At 36.8% G+C, this 25519-nt stretch overlaps 1 protein-coding gene across 3 annotated transcripts in view; it reads left to right on the forward strand.

Moving 5' to 3' along the window:
• PTPN12 (protein tyrosine phosphatase non-receptor type 12) overlaps positions 1-25519 on the forward strand; it is a 68961-nt gene that overhangs the window by 13005 nt on the left and 30437 nt on the right. For all 3 annotated transcript variants that reach the window (XM_021548341.3, XM_021548340.2, XM_021548339.2), the window contains exons 2-6: positions 18002-18110; positions 21152-21228; positions 22305-22400; positions 23424-23462; positions 24179-24250. In XM_021548341.3, coding sequence (XP_021404016.1) covers positions 18002-18110; positions 21152-21228; positions 22305-22400; positions 23424-23462; positions 24179-24250 — 393 coding nt within the window. The remainder of the gene's footprint in view (positions 1-18001; positions 18111-21151; positions 21229-22304; positions 22401-23423; positions 23463-24178; positions 24251-25519) is intronic.

A 25519-nucleotide genomic window follows, 5' to 3' on the forward strand; every position in this document is an offset into this window, starting at 1 on the left:
GTTGGTTTATAAGAAAGTATGTGTGGGGTTTTTGTCTTTTTTCTTAATTCAATGGTGAAAGTAGAAGTGGCTGGTCTATTTGGGTCTTGGTTTTAAATTCAGAGCAGTGTAGCTTAGCCACGCATTTTATTGACCTTGTTATCCTCTTAAAGAGAAAGCTACATTTATAAATGTAACCTGGTTCTGATAGTCACTGTTTTTTTAATGACTGTGGACAATAAGATTTAACCAGTCTGGTTTGAATGGTCTTTTTAAGAATGTTCATGCAATGTCCCTTGTGAATTTTCCTGTTGTGGTCTATTCATTTCACCAGGAATAATATTTTAGCGTTTGTATTGGACCAGGTAATATTGCTTATGGATCCCTTTCCTCAAAAGAGCCACTGTAGTGTTGAGCTGTTGTCTAAGCTTGGTTGTTACAAAGATTCATGGAGAGCAAAGACTAATTTGGGTATTCAGAAATAAATTTTGAGTCCTGACAGCTACAAGGAATGCAGTCAGTATTCAGAGGGAATAGCAGTGAGGCTTGCACTGGGGCCAGGATGCAATCTTGTACTAAGTGGTGTTCTTCAGCATGCTCACATCCTGTGCTCTTCACCATAATGCATCTATAAGAAGCACTTGCATCCTGATAAGACATTGTGATACTTCACTGCTCCTGTGAATTAATTTGCTTTGGCTGTAGAGTATGTGTTTCTGTATTTTGCATTTTAAAGCCAGGACTTAGCAATCCTGTATGTCTCATCCTATTACTTGTCATGCAGTTACTGTCTCTTTAGAACAAACATGTATTCCTGTCTGGGCTTATTAGCATTAATAGCTGTTCTGGTTGCCCAGTGGAATACTGATGCACAATGCTAGAAACTGGGAATGAGAAGAAGGTAGCCTTTAAGGGAAGTCACAATGGAAGGATTAAAGACGGTATTGCTTTAGAAAAATGCTACTGTTCTTTATAGTCAAACTGCAGCAGCAGATACAGAAGTTAAGACTGAATTTAACTGACATGATGAAAATTAATGGAGATCTTTTAAAGGTATGGATTCGATTTGGAATGCTGCCACTTCCATTAAGGGAAAATAAGATTGAGTGTGCTTAAATAATTCTCCTAGTAGTAATTGTAGGGCGTTCTGATATTTGGGGAGGGTCCTTGTTTGTCCCCAGTACAAATTTAATGTAATATCTATAGCCTATTTTCTGACTAGAAACACTGCTATAGGCAGTCCTCAACATCTGCAGGAATTTACAAGTTTAGGTTTTTTTTCTGACGAAAGGCACATCTGTTCCTACACTGACAAGCACATCACATAGTTTTCATGGCCGAAAGCAGCAATGCTACTTGTTCCTTTTAAGCTGTTTAGTGCTATGTAGCATCATTTTTCCCAGTTGCCCTTTTTTTTTAAGAATGTCCCACTTTGATTTAGTATTTGCTATCTTTGTGAAATTTTAAGTTTCATTATTTAACTTTTCCTGAGAGTGGCTTTGAGAGATCAGAGGAAATAACTCTGGTAATGCAACTTTCTTAATTGCCTGTATTTTATCTACTTATTTTGTCACTCTGAAGAGCTGTGACTAGCAGTTTCACAAATTTGGAGATTGGAGAAATGACACCTAATTACACTTATAAAGAATGGAAATGTAAGTTCAATAGTAAAATGCTGTAACGTGTATTTCTTGAGGGAGGTAAAACAGCATTTTGGTGGAGAAGGCAGCAGAGAAGAGTAAAGGTTAGGAGGAAGCTGTTCAAAATGAGGATTTGTGGAGATTGCATTGCATTTTAGTGACCTAAAGCAGGAAAGGTGTTCATGGCTTTGTGTGCAGGTTGGCAGCCTGCTGCTCTCTCCATGAGTAAGGTATGTTGAGCAATGTACTGAGTTGAAAGAGACAGTAAAAATGTGGAAGTTCTGCATGTGCCAGGAGCTGTCACCAGCATTTACATTCAAACAAGGCCTGACTCTGGTCTCTGCAGGCAGTGGGGCTTTGTGATGCCAATCCAGTGGCTGCTGCACTTCCAGAGCGTCTGCTGACAGTGTCTCACCAAGTCACATTGTTAATTCTGTGGCTTTGCTGAAATAGGTTCTGGCTTTCCAGAATTAGAATGCGAATTTGACCACAGCTCAGATTTTTTTAAATGTAGATGTAAGCCAAGAAAAGAACAGCTTTCCTGTTCCTAGATGGGCAAGTGTGAGCTGCAGCCGGTGTCCCTAGCAAGCTCCTGTACAGACAGCATTTGCTCTGAGATGAGGAAGGAATGACAATAAAGGAGATTGGTGTTTTAGGAAATAAGATTAAAGCAACAGAATTGGAGTAAAAAGCTTAGAGGTGAAATATTGCTAAAACTTGATGCAGCAGTCAGAGAAAATCTCAGTGTATAAATTAGCTGTTATTGATGTTAACTATTGCCTCTGGTACAGGTAAAACAAACAAGCTGACCCTTGTCTTTGGGTGGGAATGAAACCCTGTCCTCGTGTTAGTTCATGGTACCAGAAGCTGAACAGACTTGGATTAATGAAGCATGGCTCATACCAAACTTAAAGAATCCCAAAGTTATAAAGAAAGAAACCACTCTATCCTTATCTTATAATCATGTAGATCATCATAACCTGTCTTTCCTGTATTCCATTTGTTAGCTTCTGCAATATATGATGGAAGGAAGCAGATAAATAGCGGTTTATGCATTTGTGGTTTTAGCTAGAGGGAAACTTCTTTAAAATCTGAAGTATACCTTAGAATTGTATCCAAGGTGGTAACTTGCCATTTTCTACAAAGTAGAAAAGCCTAGAGGCTTTTCTGCTTAAGCTGCTTTTTCCTTTTTTTTAGGATTTCTTAAAATAAGAAACCTGTGGTTTCCATTCAATCTCACTAACTCTTTAGCATTTGCAATTTACAGGGTCTGGTGGTATCTAAACATTTAGGTACATAATTAATAATAATGAAATCAGAATCAATTAACCATGAAGGAAATATTGCTTTGTAAAGGCTACTTTTGTGCTGAGGTGATGGGCTTGTTACTTGAACACAGTAAATTAGTTGAATATTAACAGTAGGGGAGTTTAGTACAATAGGATAATATGAATGTGGTTGTCTTATGCTACCTGGAAAGGATCTCAAAATGTTATAAACATTTTTGGAGTTTTTTGGGGGGACGTGTGAGGTATGTGGGTTTGAGGTTTTTTTTGTGCTGTTGAAATTAGAATCTGCTACACGTGGCACAAGAGGTATATCCATGATTAGGAAAGAAAACGAGTAGGTGAATCTGCAGATCACTGTCTGTGACCAACCAATAGCGTTAGCAAGGTGGATGAAGATATGATCTAAATAAGGCTTACAGGAACTGCTGAAGAGTTGGAATTTAGCCAGGATGCTCCCCTATTTGCCTTTTTTGCTGTTCTCAAGTACTACTTGTTCATTAAGATTATCAAAACAATTATCTTGGAAAGAGATGGACTAGCATGCACAGTGTTATTGTAGGGCATATATGCACATGGGAAATAAAAGCTGGAGTTATTTCTGTATTGAGGGCAATTTTCTTGAGGTTTCTTTAGATTTGCAGCATAAGAGCAAAAGGCAGTAAAACTGTCTGATACTTGCATGGGCAAATAAGATCTAAGTAGAAGACAGACAATCCTTTAAAAATAACTTGGTGATAAAAAAATGACCAGTTCAAGTGATCATAACTGCAGTTGTGGTGGCTGGGAGAAAATAATGTGAATGAGTTGGTTTTTTTTTTTTTTTTTTTTTTTACTCCTTTCCAGGCAGTGCAATGCAGTCTGGTGTACAAAGTGCAATAGGTATATTAATACTGGGGGAGGAAGTTGAGATAAATTTTAGAATCATATGATACTTTTCAGGTTCTTCACAGTATTAAAATGATGTAATGTGTCAAATCAAATATGCACCTAGTCTAATACTTTATTGTGACTGTAGGATACCGTACAATGTCAGGAATGAAATGGAGCCATCCTCCCAGTCTTTCTTAATAGCAGATTCTGGGTAAAAGCTCCGACTGTGTCCATAGTAGCAGCAGGTTGATGAGCACAGGACACCAGAGCCCATCCCTGGTCAGGGCAGTGGCAGGTACTGATACCTGCCATGTTTCAACAGGCCCTGGACTGCTTGCAAGTCTTTCACTTTCTTAGTTCTGTATAATTTCCTTTCATTCAACTTCCCCCATTTTATTTTTTTTCCCTTAGTACCTATTTCTAAGAGAGAAAAGTTGTGGTGATTTTTTTTTTTTTTTTTTTTTTTAGCCTTTTCCTGTCTGGCAAGCATAACAGATGTAAGCATGCAGTAACTGTAAGTGGTTTTTCAGGATGTGTCTTTAGCCAGGTCTTGTGCTTGTCAAATTGGCTTCAAGGTGTTTTTCTTGCTGGGGGATTGAAAGATTGTCTGGCAAACTGATCCAATATCTTCAAAAAGAAATAAATCTGTACTTCATAACCCTCTGAAATACTTAATTTATTTTTTTTTTTTTAACTTCATAGCCTTCCAAGTCTCCTCCAAAAGAACCAAGAGGTTACTTGTTTATGCTACCAGTACAGTGATAATTTCCTTGATTGTATAGGTTTCTTGCAATCCTGGGTGCAATAAAATATAATATAAAAACTTGGCTTGTTTTTTCTCACCTTCCTTGTTTGTCTGTCTTTTGTATGTGTGATGATGCTTCCCCTCTGGCATACCCATGCCTACCAGCACAACATAATTTGTAGAGGTGTCATTAGTTTACAAGTATGGTCCTGCAGTCAAGTGTAAGATTCCTTTTGTATCAGTATTCTCCTTTTAGACTTAAATTTAGACACCCTAGAAGAAGTCAGGCAGTTGGACTAGATGATAATTTTAGGTCTTTTCCAACTGAAATAATTATATTCAAAATTTAGTTTGCCTTAATAGCTAGATGTAGTGCAGGTGAATAGAAAGTTCTACCCATTTCTTCTGACAGCAGTCACTTAATGTGTCTGAACTTTGACTTTGGCTCTGCTCTTTATTTAGGGTGTGGTGTTTCATGCTAATCACAGAGGATTTCACACTGTGCTGTAATAATTTAGGTTATTGCCTCCAAGTCTAACCCTCTTTAAGCCTGACTTATATTTTAGTAGAGGTAGAACCCATTCTTGTGGTTTGGGGCTTTTTTTTTGTCCAAAACGTTGGTTGGTGTTTTGGGGTATTTCAAGAAGTAGGAAACAGAAATAACTTTATCTTTCAGGTTTTCTAACACCCATGTTCAACATCCTGAAAAATGTCAGTAATGTTTCACAAAAGAGTTCTTAGTCATGAGGTTCTCAACTCTATTGGCTGAGCTTTGTGTCTAGGGCTATATTTGTTCTGTGTCTCTTACCCACAAATGCTGCTGTTACTGGCTGCTTCTGTTGTGGCCCAGGGATGCTTTATAAGAATTTCCTCCAGTACAGTTGGCCTGATAACCAAGGACTGCCAGCTGCCCTATTTCCATTGGGATCCAAGGTTTTCCTCTGCCCAAGAGGACACTGACATCTAGTGGATGGGTTCCACTGACACAGGGCAGGAGAACTGCTGCTTAGTGGCTATCTTTTTTCTAAACTTTTACCTAATTTTTCTTTGATTTAGATCCTTGAGATTGTTAGGAAAAAGGAAAAAAAGCAAAAGCCCAGTCAATTTTTATGTAACTTCTGGAGCTTAAGGAGGGAAGTCTGTGCAAAGTACTTGTGTTTTTTATTGGGTTTTGGTGGTTTTTTTTTTTGTTCCTTCAATTTACCAGCATGTGAGCCTTGGTTATTTGTAATAAAATGATTCAAGTTAGGGCATTGGCAGTTGTCCTCCCAGCCTGTGAAGAGCATAAATTACCTGTGGAGCACAGCAAGAGGTAGATCATAAAATCATGAAGTAGTTTGGATTGGATAGGACCTTAAAGATCATCTAATTCCAATGGCCTTGCCATGGGCAGGGACATATTGCTCAAAACCCTACCCAGCGTGGCCTGGAACACTTCCAAGGATGGGGCACCCACAGCTGTTATGGGCAACCTGTTCCAGTGTCTCACCACCCTCATAGTAAAGCATTTCTTCCTGATATCTGATCTAAACCTGCCCTCTTTCAGTTTGAATCCATTGCCCATGTCCTTGGGAAAAGTCCCTCTCCATCTCTGTTAGCTGCTCTAAGGTCTCCTTGCAGCCTTCTTTTCTCCAGGCTGAACAACCACAGCTCCCAGCAGATGTTCCAGCTTCTCACCTCTGACACAGACAGTTACCTCCAGTTCTGTGCCTGTTCTTTCTATGAAACTTGAAGCCTAATAATTGCCTAATAGCTGCCTTGCAGCTTGTCCTGGACATGTTAGTTTAACTGGGAACCAAGTAGCAGAAGATTTAACAAAACCACAGATTTTCCAGGAATGTTCCTAAGCAGAGAACAGTGCTTAGAAATCTAACTTTCTGAAAATATTCATCAAAATGTTAGTATTTCTTTAAAGACAAAAATAGACATTTTGTTTCTGAAGTAATAAAATCCACATTTCATCATCAAAGAAAATAAACGCTGCTTAAAGTTTGACAGTAGGAGATGTCATGCTTAAGTATTGCTGCAGATTATTTGATCTCTCATGTGTTTAAATTATTCTGTACTAGTACTCATTAAACAATAATGTACTGGGTTTGGATTTGTTGGCCATCTGGTAACTTTGTAAATGTGGTTAGAATGAGACAATTTCAAGGAACTTAAATTAGGACTTGAAATCAAAGAAAAGTCTTTCAGGCCCCTTTAATGGTACTAGGGTAATAGAAAGTATAGTCTGACATTGCTTAAGGATGAGGGTGTTAGACTTAAATGTTCAGGGACTTTTTAAAAGGAAAATATTGCTTCCTTCTCCAGAGTAAACATAAATTTTTTTTTTTTTTTCTTGAAAGATGCTAATATTTGCTAGCATTGTTTGGCTACTTTGAAAGGATCTCCAAATTCCAGACTATTACAACCAAAACTATTGCCATAAAAAGGAATTCATATCTTATACGAGGTACCAGGAAACAAATGTAAAAGCTATTATCGCTTTTTGTGTGCATTTAGGCAATGCAAGCAATAGTAGAATATGAATGTTTCTGTCCTAAGAGGAAAATTTCATAGATTTCAAGGTGAATTATTTTTACTAATTTCAGACCACAAAGAAAATTAAAAACATTGTCCATCAAAACAGAAAAATCACAGCTTTAACTAACCTTTTATGTTAATTAAAAAGAACAACTTTTTTTTTTTTCTGTGTCCTGTTTGAGAATTTATATTGTCTCATCTGTAGTCTGCCAGGATGCTGGACTAACTGCTGAATACAGGTTATCAGTAACTATACTGTGCCTTTTTGGGTTTATTCTTTGTTCTTTGACCCTGAAAGTTGGTTCACTTGATTAATGTTATATTCCCATCTTCATCTCTTACTGTCTTCTGGTTTGTCATAAAATGTTTGTTAGTGTGCACTGCTTTGCTGGAGAGGTCATGAAGGAAAATGCCTTCATGGTCTGGGAAGTTTTTTTGAGAAACTCTGCTTGTGAAATCCCTTCAGTCAGATGATTTTAAAAAAAAAAAATTCTTGTGAAAACAAACTAAAGAGACTAGTCTCGACTGAATTCCTGTAGAAATTCACATACTCTTCTTCTGAATTGGCACCGTATCAAATACTTACTTGAAGCTCAGATTGGAACAGTTTCCTTTTCCAAGAAATGAAGTGGAGTCACATATTCCACATAGATGAGAATTATAGATAAAGATCTTGAGGTGGGATCTGAAGGTGTTCCTCTGTGTTTCTGAAATACCTGGAAGTAAATCTGTCATCCAGAACCTGGAGGTGTTGAAAAAAGTTGTTTGTGTATGAGATAAAAACCCCCTGCTATTGTTTACCAAACAAACCATTGACTTGTACATTCTGGATTGTAAATATTAATCTTTTTAAAGCAATGGCAGGTGAGGTTTATTTTAAATTTATCAGCAGCTTGATTGACAAGGCCCTTGTCTGAACCAGATTCATTCTACCAGTTGACTTGGGGAATTTTGTGTTGAAATTTGGCAGGAAGGACTGTATTTTGCATCTTAGCTATGTAGCAAATTTAAGTTGTGGAGTACTTAAAAACCTTTAAGTGATTGAGCATACACTTCATATTAGGTAATTTTTTCTTTGCTCTTCAAAATATTAAAATTACAAAAATAATTGCATTATAAATGTAAAAAAGGCATCTTGCAACTATTTGGAAAATAATTTAAAATTTGAACTGTGATTTTTGATATACAGAGTAAAATATATATAAAGGCTTTATTGTAGAAGTATGAGGAGTATAGTGGTATAGGTTTTTAACACTGGTTTTAAGAGGATGTACAATGAACATCTTTTACATGATACTTTAGGTACAAATTTTTGTGAGTCTTCAGAGTTAAGAGTTTCCTCAAAAATGCTCATGATTTTAAAAAGGGTAAAATTCAAACTTTTTGATTAAAAGCACAGAGTACTTTCGTTTGCTTTCTGGAAACTTACTGTAGTATTCTTGGCTTTGTATCTTGTCAAGATAAAGGCCTGTCAAAGAGACAACTGTTTCCTTTGTAGCCACTTTTGGATTGGCATGGCTTGAGAATACCTGGGTTAAGGTTACCATGGAATTCAAAATGTTAATGGTATGTCAAACAGTAAATGGTTATGTTGGAGAAGCATAGCCTTTTCCTTTCCTTGAAGTACTTAGTGAACAAAATAAGAGGCAAGTTAGAAACATTCTCCTTGAGTTGTACCACTGTATTAATACTATAATATGTATTCTTAATGGTAATACTGTGCAGATGCCTGTGTTCCTTTTGTAGGAGACAATTGCATACAATATAGCGTAAATGAAGATTTAAGGACCTTTCCTTGAATTCATCAAAAACAAATTAAATGGCAAAATTCATATTGTTCAAGCTTTTGAATATTTAGCAATTCTACTTGAATGTTCAGCCTTTAAAGCAAGAACTTTAATGGAGAGAAATAATCTAAAGTCATGCATGGAAATAACTGGTTGTCTGAATTTATTGTTTTTGTACTAGCTGTTATTGCTTTGGTATCACTTCAGTAGTTGCTTTATAGTTCTTTCTGCCAGAATTATGAGAATTTTGTTTGTCATTGGATTCCCTGTCCTGTCTTTTTTTGAAACCAGAATTAGGCTTGGAAGGTGTGTGCTTCTGAAGTGTTGGGGACAAATTTGTTATAGGCAAAAGTTGTCAGATACTGCAAACACAAAGGAATTTTGGTTTGTAATAAATTATATGTCCATAAATATTGTGCTGGTTATTAGCTAGGGTTATTATAGTTGAAATCTTAGTACAAGTTTGTGACTTTAATAAGGCTACTTCTTTCTAGCTCATAAAATGCTATTGAACGCTATCATAAATAGCGTTCAATATTTATGCCTTTATTTATGCCGTTCAATATTTGTACCTCTTTATGACTAGCACATACCTTGGCTTCCAAACACAGCCTCAAAGAAAGGGTGAAAATACTTGTAAGCATGTTTTCTTTAGATAATAGAAGCATATTTTCTATTTGATGTCTTAGCTTTTTTTTTACAATCCCTTATATATTCCCTGCGTATGAGTTGCTGCATGGAAGTACTGATTCAGTGTTTGTCAAATGTTTTCTTTTTTGTTTATTAAATAGTGGAGGTTTTATTTGCCAGTTATGAACTGGCATAACTATATTATCAGTATCCTAGTTTTACCTGCTGAATAGTGGAGGTTGTAGCTGTTGAAAGTCTCTAAAAGATATTGTGTTTTTATAAAAGGTTCAAGCTTGCTTGAAAAAAAATAGTTAAGACTCCTTCTGGTGAAAGACAAAACTGGCATATTTTTTATTGAAATTGTATATTAAACACTAAACATGTGTCATTGAATAGAAATTCAACTGTATGCCAGAGGATGCCACTGAAAGGAACAGCACCTCTGACCTCTAGAGGTGTTTCAGTAAGGTAATTTGGACTCAAAACTAGATTGCAGGTACAGTGTTTCTTGACTGCACAAACAGTTCTGCATTTTACCCAGAGCAGTTGTTAGGCTCCAACTTTTCAGCTTAAAATCATTCTCAGTGAAAGTCTTACAAGGCAGGATCTGTGTTTCAGATAAATTTGCAAGACATGGCTGTTTAAACCCTTCTGGGAAGGCAGGATATAACTGCTATGGCAGACCTTTTTTGGGGGAGTGTGAGAGTGTGTGCAGATTTATTAAAAGGCTTAAATAAGGTTTTTATAAAGCTCTAAGACTATTCTCCTGTGTCTTTATTTATGGCAGCTTTGGTAGTGGGGGACTAGCAGGTAGGAAATTCTAGTTTACTTCTTTTGGAGTGAAAGCTCAGTGTTTCCTGTTTCAGTCATGGTGCTTTTATTTTTTTTTTTTTTTCCCCACCTTGTATGAATTGCTTGGAAAACAAACACTGACCTCAAGGAAATGTGTTCCAAGGCGTGGGAAAAGAGGAAGGGTTTTGCATCTTGTGAAGGAAGAGGGAGGAGAATTTGGGTTGCTTCCCCCCCTTTTCTTTGGTGCTGAGCAGAAACAAAAGCAAGATACATTCTCCATGGATCTTAATGCTTCATGCCACATACTATGAAGTCGCAGGCAAGGGAATGGTAAAGACTGGGGAGTAATAGGTGGTGATAGATGATGAAATATTTCAGGGAGAATTGATATGGTTAAAAAACCTCAATATTCTTCAAGGATAGAGGCTAGTACTTATTTAGATCCTCATGCTGTTTGTTGATATGAATTTTACCTCATGTGCATTTGCTGTGCAGGTTTTCTTGTGAATGCTTGTCACAGGGTGCTTTTGAGCATTTCAGGATGCTGTGTTGGTTGAGACACAAGCACTGAAGCTGACAAGCTGTCACAAATAATGACTGGTCCAGTCCCTCCTGTGGCCATGAAAAAATATGTCTTGTGTTCCGTTTTGCTGCCTGATTGACCTGGAATAAAACCTCTTACCTATGGAGTGTTTCTTTGTGGAAAATGTCTCAACTCGCCTTTAGATACTTTCTTCTAGGTCTCCAAGGGCTGGTCCTGGGGACATTGTTACTTTGGTATCTGTTCCTGTTACATTAGAGCTGTTGGGTTTTGAAGTAAATCTGGTGTGTGTAACAGAGAGGAGGACAAGTATCTACTTTATCTCTGTTTTGGGTGAAGGACGTGGTCTGTGGAAATTTTCACTCAAATGTTTCACTGACAGTGTAGTGTCGCATCCAGGATGCCAAAATTTGATTTACTTCAGAGGCAGAGTCTGGGGATAGACTATCAAGATGGAGTGGACTTGTAGTGTGGTAACCTCTCCTGGATAGCAGAATGTCTTTTGAAAAAGAAGTTTACCTAGACCTATAACCATTTTTTGTTTTAAATACAGATTAAATGTGATGCTTTTAATATATCTGTGCTTTCAGCATGCAAAAAGCCTAATACTGAAGAAATAAGAGGAAAAGAATCTAGTAACTTGAAATCATTATTTTAAACAAGGGGGTTCCCTGGTTTATGAGTTTTGTTTCTTTGTTTCTCAATTGCTTTGCTTCCATAGACTAATTGGGTTTATATTGTGAAGACAAAAAGTCATCTTGATGCAAAAAAATGTGAGGCTTATTTCTGTTTTGCATTATCAACAATTGTTCTGGAATTGCTCTAACACTCAAAAATTGCTTATTGTAGTGTGTGCTACTGTTAGTCTTTTCTGGTTTTGCATCAAGGTGCTTCCTAGATTTGAGTCCAAAGCAATCAAACTTCTAATTGTGTGCTTTCATACTAATAGAAATGTTCATGCTCTTCACTCATCATCCATAAAGAACTGTTACTGTTTCATTGTCCAACACATTTTCTCTTCTTGTGATGTATTCACAGGAATCACTGCAATAATGTCAGTGTGCTGAGGAAACAGTATGTTTCAGAGATGGGAGGTTATAATCCCAATTCTAAATGAGTGTGCTGCAGGACTTCCTAAAATATCTCAGAACATACATTAGCAACCTACTAGCTAAAACCAGATTATGCTTTAGTAATTTAATGTTCTCTTCTTCTTGATTATTTCCTTGCTTGTTGCCAAAACACAGATCTACTTAGTCTTATCCAACCTTGTAAAATGGGCAGTGGGTATGTAGCTTAACTATAATGCTGAACATAAATTAACTGTCATTGATAGCACTGCTAGTTTAGACTAGGATTAACGTGCAAATAGTATAAAAATAGTTTTAGAAATGAGGGAAAAGAAAGGAGACTTGAAGCAATCAGCCCACGTTTTGATAGTCTGTGTAAAGCTTTAAAGTCTTTAGTTATTAATAGTGTGGGAGATGTGTCCAATTCTAATATTTTCTGGGGGAAAATAGATTTGGAAAGATGGGAAATGTTGGTCTTACTCTGACATTACCTAAATCTGGAGAACAATTCTGCTGGTTTGAGTTTTTTACCTGATTCTAGTTTTAATGTGATACCAGAGAAAGTAGGATGTATGCCTTAACAGGCTGCTTGCAGTATTATCATTTTGCCTTCTCTACATGAGGACCTACCAGCACTGTCTTCATTGGCTGATACTTCTTTAGGGATAGAAATCTCCAATTAGTGCAGTAACATGAATTCACCTCTTTCTAGAAAAAAATATCAGAGAGTTAAGATGATGTAAAATCATAAAATATCCTGAGCTGGAAGGGACCCACAAGGATTCATTGAAGTCCAACTCTGGTACAGAAGAACACACCATACAATCTAATACTGAAATAATGCTGTTTTCTGTTGTCTGGGTAATTTTGGAGGGATTTTTCTTCTATGTTATTCCCACAAGCTTCCTGGAATGCAGTGGGGTTTGTTGGACTCATCATAGTCCTGCTATGAAATGCTGAAGACAGAGCTCCCAAGGGAGTGTGGTTACCAGGCTTGTCTATTAATCACTTCAGCAGAGATTCCCTTGGAGCACCTAGAGCTCCAGGGTTAGTCAGTGCTGCCAGAAGAGAATGCCAAGGCAATGAAAACTCCTTCTATCAGTTGAGCCTGCAATCTCCTTTCAGGGCTTTGTTTCAGAGAGATAGGTCCAGTGCAGACTGCTAGCCTGTTTTTTTGCAGCCAAAGCCATCTGTGAATGTTAAGATACAGTGATGTTTTACAAAACTGAGTCATTCTCCTTTCACCATTCATGTTTGATGAGTGTTTGGGAAGGCTTTTTCCCTCCTTCATGAGGGCTAGGAATTCTTGCAAACAATTACTGTTTGAAAGCTGACAGGAATCAAGGGGGAAGTATTGACATGGGTCACAAGTGTATGCCATTTTACAAATACTCCTAAGACAAAGTGGTGCTCACTGTGCTCATTTATTCCTTGCTATTGCAACCTGGAGCTGCATTCCTGATTTTAGCACACATCCGTTCCTAAAATAATTCAGGATCCATGCTTTTAATGCATGTTTGCCAGCTGCTCTCTGACATGGGTAATAGAAGATACCTAAGTACAGTCCTGAGAGCAATCAAAATGAGTAAGGTGCCTTCTTTAAGATTTATAATAGTATCTGCTAAGAGAATAATATCTATTTCATGCTTTGGAAGAGGAAGAATTTCTCCACCTGAGTTTACTAGCATCAGCTAGTCTTGGTGTTTCCCAGAAACCTCACTGATGAGCAGGTGGTTTAGGAAAACTCCAGCTGGATTTACAAGGCCTTCAAGTTGAAATACTTCTGGAACCAAAGCAGTTTTAGGAAGCCAGAGCCCCATTTGAGCACTGATACCAAAGTCTGCATTGACTCTCTGTTGCCAAAGGCATCTCTGACATTTCTTCGTTCATAGGTACAGAACCTGAAACCTGGTTATCTGACTAGAGATAACCAGGATGTAGTAATTTTAAAATTTTTGTGGTATTTTAGTTCACATTGCTCCATACGTTTTTCTCACTGTGTAAGTACTAGGGAATGTATTCTTCTCTGGTAAGCTTTATCTAAATTATTTGAATGAGACCAGAGTTGCACATAATTCTTGGTTTTTTCTTCCTTTCCTGTTAGTAAGAGAAGTGCTATGCCCACCTTATAAAATAGCTGTCGTATTTTGTTAAATGAGTGCATTAATACAACATTTTAAAAGTGTGTTCTAGCATCTTCTTTTGTGCTCTGATTTTTAAGGTAACTTTTATGGAAGCTTTTCTTTAATTGCTTGTTTATTTGAGGGTTTCCTAATGCACTTTGGCAAATTTTGCAGAACAAAATATGTTCCTCTGTGATTGGCATAATGTCAGGAGACCACTGCCAGAGGTGGCAGAGCTCTTCCTGAGCCTGGTTCTGTGGCCTGTTGTCACATGGCAAGTGGCTGTCACGGGATACTGTAGCAGCTGGCATCTGCCACTCTGGTATGTCCTGCTCCTCAGGAATGGTCAGAAAGGAGAGTCAAGAGAACGTCTCAGTTGTGTTACCTCTTGTTTTGCCAATTTGAAATGTCAGACAAGGCTTAGGAGGTAGTTTAAAGACTTGAGATAACAGAAACTCTGGTGAAGTATTTGTCTTGTTCTCCTTGAAAAGAAGCCCAGGAAGAAGTCAAAGGAACTTTTGTATCTTAAATAAAGTTTATGCTTTTGAAGTGAGTTCTTTAAATTTCAGTAGGCTATATAAATACTTTGTTTAATCCACAAACAGCATTTCTATGATATTAGGCATTGTACCTTTAAAAATTTTCTAAAGTCTTAAATAACTAAACTGACAATGAAAGTCAGCGATCTGTATTTCCCGAACTGATTGGACAAAGTTCTTCTTAATGTGGTAGGATTCCACAAGTTCATCTTGAAAAGCTGATTTGTCTTTTTGTAAAAACTCTGAAGTGGATTTGTAGTACAGATTGTAAAACCACTGTGGAAGTTGGAAGTATGTTTCTGAAACTTAAATAGTTTCAAAGACTCGTCTCCCCACTGTCACATGTGGTGTTTGTCACCATCCCACAAACCACTTCTGTCACACAATGAATAAGCAGAATTAAAATTGAGCTTTTCTAATGACTGGAACTAAAGGCCTTGTGAATGTAGTCCTTTAAGTGTATATTTATGGCTCATCATGCTTACTCTTACACAATTTTCTTTGCTCTTAAAAGAACATTGCAGTGAAGATTTCTGTGGCACCAGGACAGCAGTCCCACTGAGCAGGCGAGTGCCACGGAAGTGCCCAGTGTTATCTGCAGAGGCACCAGGCTGGACCTGCCATGTCCCTGCTGCTGGTACCCAAATATCTTCAGGGAAGCATTTTGGCAGTTGACTGACTTAACCCAAATGAGTGCTGCCTTGTACTCTACAGTTGTTTATTAAGAACTAGCTTGAAACCGGGCTGAGACGGATCTTGCTGCCTGTCCTGTCAGCCTAGTGTAGTCTGAACAGAATTCTTTTCTCTTCTGCCCTGTCATTACCCCCGTTCTCCTATTGAATCCATTCCCCTCCTCCTGGTCACTCTGGGCTGTAACCTAGGAAGCACTGGATCCTTTGCATCCCACAGCAGGCTGTCAGCACACACTGCAGTAGCCTTCTGGAGGAATTTTCTATTGCGTGTCAGGCAGAATCCTCTGCTGAGTCTGGCACATTTCCATTCCTGTGGTACTCTGTTCAAAGCTCAGTTTTAAAAATTCTTTCCTTACTCTTTAGTAAATTCTTCCTCTTCCAAAGCATGAAATAGATATTATTCTCTTAGCAGATACTATTATAAATCTTAAAGAAGGCACCTTACTCATTTTGATTGCTCTCAGGACTGTACTTAGGTATCTTCTATTACCCATGTCAGAGAGCAGCTGGCAAACATGCATTAAAAGCATGGATCCTGAATTATTTTAGGAACAGATGTGTGCTAAAATCAACCTGTATTTCATTTCCAGGCTTTGCCTTGGAGCTGGGCTAAACTAATCCTACTTTCTGGTCTGTTTAGCAGACTGCAGAGCAGGGGAGATTGAGTCATGTAGGGAAGAGGGCTGGATTCTCATAGCATTGTTTTCTAGAAAATGAAAGTTGGTACTAGTCACTGGAGCCTTTTTGGCTTACAATCGTCCAAACTGTGTTGGTGGAAGTACGTGCCTTTAAAATGGACTTACACAAAAAGGATTATCTTCCTACTTTTTCATACCTAACCTGACATCCTTGAGTGTGTTCTTTCTCATGTAAAATAACTTCTGCTTCTAGTCATGGTTTGTAGAAGAAGTTTTTCTCTAAACATCTTTTAATCAGAGTCATGACATTTGCCCTATAATAATCAGTAAGATGGAGGGGAAAACCCTTTAAGACTCACAACCATGTTGGAACAATAAACAAAATCATATCAATGACTGTGCTTGGAAAGTATCATTATTGGTTTTTGCTTTTATTTTTCCCCTCTTAATTGGAGGTTTACAGTCCATTTCAAAGTATTCCTCAGCCTTGCAGTTCATAGCTGACTTAGCCAAATTATGTGCATTCATTTGGTTTTTTCTAGATTCCTGGGTGTGTTCAGTCTTAGCACAAGTGATATTTTTTGACTTAGGAAAGGTCGATGTTATGTAGGACAGTCTCTGTGCAGTGGTACTCTACATGTATACTGTGTGACAAACCAGGTTTCTCTGCCTGCCTGCTGTGTGCTCAGGTTATGCTGTGAATTTGTTTTTAGTGTTGCAAAGAGGAGCATAGTCTACCGTGAGGTCTTCAGGAACTGTTTGTGTCTTTTTAAGAATTGAATCTTCCTGTACCTCACTCTCACAATGCTTTCATGTTAAATATTTAGCAGCTTGATCACTGTGTAGTCAGACACTACCACACATCCAGATATTTAGTGTTTTTCTTCATTGATTACTATTGCAGATTTCTCAAGAAAATTCATTTTAAGGAAAAAAAAGTAGTTGCAGGCTAATTCTACTGCTCTTTTTAGTGTTCAATGATTGAATCTGTAATGAAGTCCTTGCAGGAGAGAAGAAAATTGAAAACTGGTGCTTCTTGATTTGCCTTTCTTTTTTTTTTTTTTTCTTTTTACGTCCCCAAAAGAGCACAAATCATGAATGTTTTGAGTCTTCAGTTGTACAATGATGAATTGAATATAGGAAAGCATGAAGAATGTCTGTCCTTCTACCGGGGCAGAACACCTCTCCACTGGAGACTCTAAACTTGTTTAGAGCTACTTTCAGTCTTCCTCTTGATAATCTTTTGCAGCACCACCACGTCAGTGTCAATAGAATGGCTGGGTTTGCAACCACCAGAGTTAAATTTCTTAGTTCTTTGGTGTTCTTTTTAAATCTGGATGTCTACACAGCTTAAAATAACAAGCCCTGCTGGCTCCTCTTGTGGTGTTGTTTTTTTTTCCCAATGAGAACTTTTACTCCTCAGTTTTTAGGTTGCAGAGGCTTAACTTGTTTGGAATGATGAAAGCTGTATTGTTCTTCTTATTTCCTAGGTTACTGAAAGGCAGGGGCTGGTTTTTATTATTATAGATTTTGACTCTCTCACATTTCTAGGATTTGAAATAGATGGAGGGGAAAAAATGACATTGACAATACAGCACACTCATCTTAATTGTGAATAGCTTCTGCCTGAGAGACAGGGACCTTCCTTCTTTGAACTTGAAACTCCACAGTAGTTGGGTGTTAGGAGTCAGCACCAGTTAAATGCAAGATTTTGGTTTCTGTTCGGTTGTCAGTGCTGGAAGCTTTGTGCCTCAGAGCCAAGTGCTAGCTGTTCCTGAGCCAGCTGTGCTCTTCCTCCAGGTACCCTGAGATGTTTCTGTTTCTCACAGGTATTCTTAATGCAGTTGTTACTCAACAGGGCAATGTATTTCCAAGTAAAATATGGCCATAGTTCATGCTGGTGCTGTACTGGCTTTTCCAAAGTTCCATGTCTCATGATGCTTAGAGCTGGCATCAACTTGGGTATAACCTCTTTATGTGCTAAAAGTACTGGATAACTAGGTGTTTAAACTTCATTATAGTGGATATCGTAAAAGGACAGAAGAGATTTTTATCCAAGTGATCATCTGCTTTGATGAAACTAATCCCTTGTGATGTTTATCTTGAGGCTTGGAAATTTAACATAAATCTTTTATTCCAGAGGTTAAGAAGATTATCAACAAAATACAGAACAGAGAAGATCTACCCAACAGCCACTGGAGAAAAAGAAGAAAATGTTAAAAAGAATAGATACAAGGATATATTGCCATGTAAGTCTGATTTACACATTGATAGAAAACAAAGGAAAGGGCTTGTTATTCTCCATGTATTTTGAATTTTATTTTTTAGTTATTACTGAAAGGCAAAATTTGAGATAATTTGCTGAAAGATATTTTTGTTTTTAACTTGGGAGGCAAAGTGACTGAATATTGTTACGTTTTATCAAAAGAGGTATCACCTGAAGATAAAGATGTTCTGGTTCTGAAGCTGTATCGAGCCAACACTTTAATTTTAGCGCAGAGTAGCTGAGAACTTTACTAGATGCTTAAGTATATGTTTTCCTTGGGAGCATGTTATTCATGGCAGAAAACAAACAAATGTGAGCATATACTCTAGGTGAAATTCTAAGGAACGTTAAGGAACCTGTTTTGATGTAAAATAGGTATTTATACCTATGTATCTTGTAAATGGTGTTGAAAAACTGTCAGTCTGGATTAGCTTTGGTTTCTGTTTTGCTAGAGTCCAAATGTAATTCTTTTTAATGTGTGGACACAGAAAGCAAGAGTTAGATCACAATTTAGATTTTAAACCCACCAACATGTGGATATTGCAGATCAGTGATCTGAATTTACAAGACTGTCTGTTACATGCTGACTTAGTGTAGCTCCTGAGGCCACATATTTCAGAAGCTCTCACTGTGCTTCTGGAGCTGAACAGCTGACAGTGAGATTAAAGGGTAGTCTTCTGACAAATACCACTTCTCTTGTCCCAGAAGGTCACCAACAGGTACATTTTACTCTGCTTATTAGTTGGGAGGAAATGCTTAGTAGGTAGAGTAAAAGAGAGAGAGGAAGTTGTTATTGCCATCATATTACGATTGTCCTGGCATTTTGGTAGATTGTGAGCAATATAGTAGCAGCCAGGCTGAACTGGTGAGACAGTGGCACTGCAGCAGTGCCTGGCTGCAGCTACAGCAGTAGATGAGCACATCTGTCACCTGTGGAAATAAAACCTGAGCCACTGGGATCTGGAAGGGAATAAAGCTCACAGTGGGGAAATGAATGAACTTCAAAGATGGAAAATGTATTTTCAGTTTAAGTGACTGTCTCAAACATCCAAAGTCTCCAGTGATGGCAGATCAGCTTGAAACGAGAAGCAGGAGAAAGACATGGATATTTTGCCTATCTCTTGTAAATCCAGGAAATAATGTACATTTGTAACTTAATCAGAGATTAGTGCTGTATTTATCAGAAATTGTTACTGCTACTAGAGAGATCAGTACCTCAGCACTAGCTCAACACTGGCTTCAGAGTAAAAGATGCATTACAGTTTACTAAGCCATCCCAAATGGTAGTTAAATGCAACATGGTATTCACTGGTCACCTGAAGAACCAATTAGTTCTTGTGAACAGAGTCTTTAAGTTATATAACTATATCCAGGCACTTAATCTTCAGAAGCTGAGAACTGCAGTGGATTTTTTTGGGGGGGAATTCTATTCCAGACCTTAAACTCTGTAACAGATGAGCTGTGGCACACAGAGACAGGATGGCAATGTTGACATTTGGAAACTGCTCTAGAATTTTGGATCTACTGTGCTGAGAAGATAGGATCCCTCATTAGCCTGCTACTTTAATTAGTCTGTTCTGCCACTTAAAAGCAGTTTTTAGTACGAAGTCCATGACGCCATTTCATGCTTAGAGAATGTTCTTGCTTTTACAGTCTGTGTTCAGTATGTAACAATTCAGTGTGTTTTAAGGTTTTTTCTAGGCCTTTATATGAGCATGTTGTCTTTAGATTTGTGATCTAAAAGTCTACTAATTTGCACTTGTGCTTTTTTAAGAAGCATTACATGGTAACACAAATTTTTTTGCATGTTATGAGGACTCTGGTAGAAAAACGTCACCATTTTGCAAGCTTTGCGGGAGAGCTTTCTGTATAGAAATAACTCTTAGCATTTACTTCTTCTAGGCATGGTTCCTTATTTTATTATCAGTGATGTTTTGACAAAACAAAAAACCCAACTAACTGTATTTTCTTTTTTGAAATATATTTGTTCTTTGTCTTTTTCTGGAATTTAGGTCTAATCAAAGATTTAGCAGCTGTTCTGTGGTTGAGGAATTGACCCTGGGAGCAAAAAGTAACAAATTGTTTGAGCAGCTGCTGTTTCTACAGATACTTCTGTTGCCCCATTTAAAGATAATTTCCTTTTTGATATGGATTTTTAACTAAAAGAACCTGCAGTGTAGAGATAGTCTGAACAATTTTTATATGATAGCTAATAAGTGTTATCAACAAGAGCTGGAAGGACTGGCAAACATGCCAACCACCTACACCATTTTAGTAACAATCAAGTTGTTATATTAAATATGCAAAATTTTAAGGCCAAAAAGAATAACAAAATGTTTAGCTTATTCTGCCAACAAATAATAAGGCTATTTTTATATTGCTGAGAATTTTGGTCTCCAAAGATCTGCTGATTTAATCAGAAGCTTTCTCTGAGACAGTCACTAATGTTTGAGGCAGAAACTTGACATGTCCAAAACCCCCTAAATGGAGGAATCTGCTTCTTTCTAGTTCAGAAGTGCTCCAGCAAGGAGCCTAGCCCAGTATTTGGGGATAGGGGTCAGTCTGTGCCCGTTTGCTGTTGTGATACCTGATGGAATCCTCCTTGGCAGAGACTTGGAGAGCTGCCAGCTGCTTGAGCTGTGCGCTGCTGTTTTGTGCTTTCTGCTTTCCCTAAGCGTGCCTTAGTTCTGACCACTGTGATCTGTGTTAGTGTTGTGTAACTGCAGCTTTGCTGGCTTCTGATTAATTGTATTTTGCCTCTTGGTAATGAATTGCTCTTGGAATTCCAGGTGATACCCTGTGAACTTGAGCATCAGAAGCACATAGCAGTAGGAGCTGCTACGCTTGCCACTCACTACCTGACTTGGTTTACCCATAAATCAAATGTATTGACTTGCTTGTGTGACTTACCTTTGGAATATGTTCTTTAATGTACTGTATCTATTATCTTTACTGTTCTATATTGATTTCAATGTGTTGTAATCCTTGTTCAAAAAAGTATTTTGGTCTGGTTTTTTTTTTCAGTTGATCACAGTAGAGTTAAACTGACTTTAAAAACTCCCCCACAAGATTCAGACTACATCAATGCAAACTTTATTAAGGTATGTGCTACTCGTTTAACAGTTCTATTATTTTTAAGCTTTTTTTTTTTTTTCTTGTCAGTGCAGCTTTAATATTATAGTCCAATATAAGATTTAAAGCTGTAAGGGAAGCTATTCTTTTATTATGATTTGAATTAATTTGCAAATATAATGCCATTTAAAACACAATCTTTAAAGCTTTGATTTTACTCCTAAGTGGAAATATAATGTAAAATGCTTAATTTTAAAGTGGCAGGCAAGTGCATTGGAGATTTATACCGTGGGAAAATTCAGATGCAGTTGTTTTTTCAGGAAACATTTTTATGAACCATAAATGAGATGTTTGACAAATTGTGTATGTTAATGTACATTTCACTCTGTTAATGGAAGAAGTGTGGCAATGGAATTAATATTTTAACATTCTTAATCTAACAATGGCAATGGAATTAATCTAACATTCTTAAAGAGAAGCCAGAATTTGACTAAAAGCCTGTTACAATTTTGTTTCAAAGTATTAATATCTTGAGCTGTCTTTGTAGCTTTATTCTGATGCTGATCCTACACAATATTTATTTTTCAGAAACAAGTAAAATCTAAATCTTCCTGCAGTAAATTTTCCAGGATGAATGTTTAGCTTGAAAATCTGAACGTTAATGTACTGAAAATTAATATAAAACAAATTCTAAAATTTTATATTTTTGAAATTTATTACAGAGAGGGAGGAACTTAAATTTGTTCAAGAGGATTTTTTTTTACAGAAAGATTTTCAATTTTTCATCACTGAATGTTTGAGCAACAAAGAAAATGCAGACTTAAAGGGAATCTTCAGAATCTGAACATACTTATTTCCTGTGACAGTCTCTGGCAGTGCTGTAGCTGTTGTGATCTTGGGCTCCCTTGAGATTACCAGCTAAATTCCCACTAATGTAATTAGGAGTCATGTTTTGTATTATGTTTTGTATTCACCCTTCCTGTTATATATATATATATATATAAAGGATATTCTAATTTTATACCGCTGTAACCCAAAACCTTTTATAATTCAGTGCGGATAAATGTTCTTTTTAAACATTAATGGTTCCTTTCTGCAACCCCAGGGAGTACATGGGCCAAAAGCATATGTTGCTACCCAGGGACCCTTAGCCAATACAGTCATAGACTTCTGGAGGATGATATGGGAATACAACGTTGCTGTAAGTAGCTATAGAAAAATTCAGTGGCACTGTGATTGTGTATTTTTTGCTTGAACTGGCTATTATTATCAAAATATTGAGAGTGATTTAGATTATTTGCTTTCCAAATGTTGCTTTTTGTCGTTAAACAGCATTAGTGTTCCTTATTCAGTTTAGTAATGTAAATTTTAAGTAATAATTTTGTTGAATGAATGTTAAGTCCTTTACATTTATGAATAAGTCCTTGCTTGGTTTTCTGTAAGGTGGGAGATCTTACAATTCTGACTTAATGTAGACTGACAAAATCAAATACAGAACCAGCATGTGAAACAAAAAAAAAAACCCAAAAAAACCCCACCAAACCATTTACCTTTCTTTTTATGTTAATTTTCAGTTAGTTATTGCTTTATATATTCTACATGTGTTTCAACAGCTTTTGTCAGGAATTAACTTTGACTACTTGTGGAAATTGGATAGGTGTGACAATTTATTTCTGAAATTTTTTTGGAGGGGGGGAAGTTGTTTGACACTTAAGTCATGGTTACTGTAACAAATAGCTGCCCCATTGGTGAATTTTTATTCATATTATTTTATTCATGATTTCTGATACAGGTTCAACTAAGAAATTTGATTGATTTCTTTTTTTTCAGGGGCTTGTTCCTATTTTATGCATTCTATGTCAGTTTAAGCAAATATAGTTATGTTTCTTCCAGTTGGCATATGGCTCTATATTTTTATAAGTTTAGACTTTACAGTCAGACTGAATAAATAAGGTATTCATACAAGATTACTCTGAATTTAAATTAAGTAGCCTTGAAGTGTTGTATTAGTGATGTAGATGAAACTTGGTTACTGTTTTAGAATTAGAAGAGCATGTGTATGCAGGAAAGAAAATATTATTAATAATTAGTCTTTTCCATAGTAACCACTTCAAGTGTGTCAGAAATGTATCATCTGCCTGACAGAAGCAAGGAGTGAGGTGTAGGTTTAAGTTACATGATCCAAAATCATCTAACTTGGAGCATCTTTTTTTTTTTTTTCCAGATAATTGTAATGGCCTGTCGAGAATTTGAAATGGGAAGGGTATGTGTCCTAAATACAAAAATAAATGAGCTTTGCCCATATGGGGCAATAGCTGTGAAACTTCATGTGCCAAATCCATAACTGTGATAATAATATGCCAGATGAAGTGAGAATGCTTATCCTTACATTGCTGTACATAGGAAACAGTTAATGAGATTGCATTTCTTTGCCCTATTTATAGGGTTACATGTAATTTAGGTGTCATCTCAGTGGAATATGTGTTTATGTACAGAACTGTACCAAGAGTTTGTTTCTGACCATGTCACTGTGGAAAAAGTGTCTTGCTCTTTGTGGGATGTAGGCCAACTATGAAAATACTGAGTCCTTCAGAATTTCCTGTCAATTGATACAACTGCAAAAACATTTTTTTTAAATCTCTCTTCTTTATTTTTATGACCTTAGAAGGAAATCCAGAATTGTGAATTCCAAATTTTCACAAAAACTAGGCTTTCATTGCTCCCCTCTGCATGATGCTGATGCATATGGTGCAGGCAGACATAAAGTTTACATCCTAATTTGCAAAGTATCTTTTGCTTGTATTTGTTTGTTGAGGTCTTGGTTTTGTTTTTCTCTTGTTATCCAAAAGAAAAGTTATTTTACTATCTTAAAAGAAGTCCAGAATAAGGCATTCAGGGTTGTGATTTTGTCTGCTCTGCTTCTGTTAATCATCTTTGAGTACCATGCATGAATTAAATTAGGATTCTTTACTTTAACAGAAAAAATGTGAGCGTTACTGGCCTCTGTGTGGAGAAGCAGCTGTAACTTTTGGACCATTTCGTGTTTCTTGTGTAAGTATAAGCTTTATAAATTAATTTTCAAGTACTTAGTGGATTTGTAATTTAAATATTCAATGAAATGTATGTAGTGGGCTTTTTAGTTGTTCACTACTAAATTTTACACGAGGACTCTCAAAGGAATGTGCACATCTAAGCTGTGTGGTTTTTTGAATCCTCCATGATTGTTTTATTTTTTAAAAGAAGGGAACCCTGAGTCCCTTGCTCTTGTATCTTTTTATGTATTATTTCTTGAGCTATATATGCTGCTTGAATGTCTGTACCATACTCATACAATCAAAATCTTGTGCAGTTGTTTTGTCTGTTATGACTTGTGTGTTCTGAGTGAACTGAAAGTAACACTGGAGCAGGTTATTTTTGATAAGTTAATTAGCATGACATGTTTTAAGGTGTTCAGAAAGAGTTTACATACCTGTTTATTCAGCTATTAATATTACTTTGAAATAGTCTAACAAGAATGAAGTACACTTTGATTCATCTTGTCAGGAAAATACATACTTGCAAATTTTAGTCTATAAAGATTCTGAGTAACCTTTTCCTAGGATAAGTTTATTCAAATTTGGTTGCTTTTTACCCTGCTCCTTGTGATACTGGTGAAACAGGTTTGTGTCTTTGTTGTAATTGACTTAGCTACAGCTGAGAATCTATTATCTTTGGGTACTCTGGTGTATATGGGCTGCATTGCTTTAAAACCTGCAGTGTTGCAGTCGTTGATGGGAAATGGTAAATTATTCCTAGGAGGAGATAGAAACACATTAAAGCATATATTCAGCTTCCTAAATTCTATGTGGGAAGCTGTAGTGCAAAGTTTCTAAAGGCATCTTCAAATTCTGATGTGACTGATATTTAAAGTACAATAATATTGTTTGATTTCTGCAGTATAAACTTTCCTTCATATTCCAAAGGAAGATTTGAAAATTCTGTGAGCTAGAAGCTAGGTTTTCTGGCCACAAGCAAGATAATTAGTGATTCTTTTAGATTCATCCTTAGTTGAAAACAGTAGAAAAGGAAGAAATAAAAGGAGATATCACAGGAAAGAGTGGTAAGAGGCTGAAGTTTATACAGCAAAAATGTTATAGAGGGATGGCTGTGAACGGCAATCTGTAAATTAAAAGTATGGAGAAATAAAGCAAAATAGGTACTCTAGAAATATTCTTATATGGCTTATTGACTTACATGACTTTGGAACAGACAATTTCAAAATTCACACTTTTAAGTAAAAGTAACATGTTTTGCACATGCTGTGCAGCAAGATAACTTGCT

This window comes from Lonchura striata, chromosome 5, assembly GCF_046129695.1.
Source record: "Lonchura striata isolate bLonStr1 chromosome 5, bLonStr1.mat, whole genome shotgun sequence".
Taxonomy (NCBI): domain Eukaryota; kingdom Metazoa; phylum Chordata; class Aves; order Passeriformes; family Estrildidae; genus Lonchura; species Lonchura striata.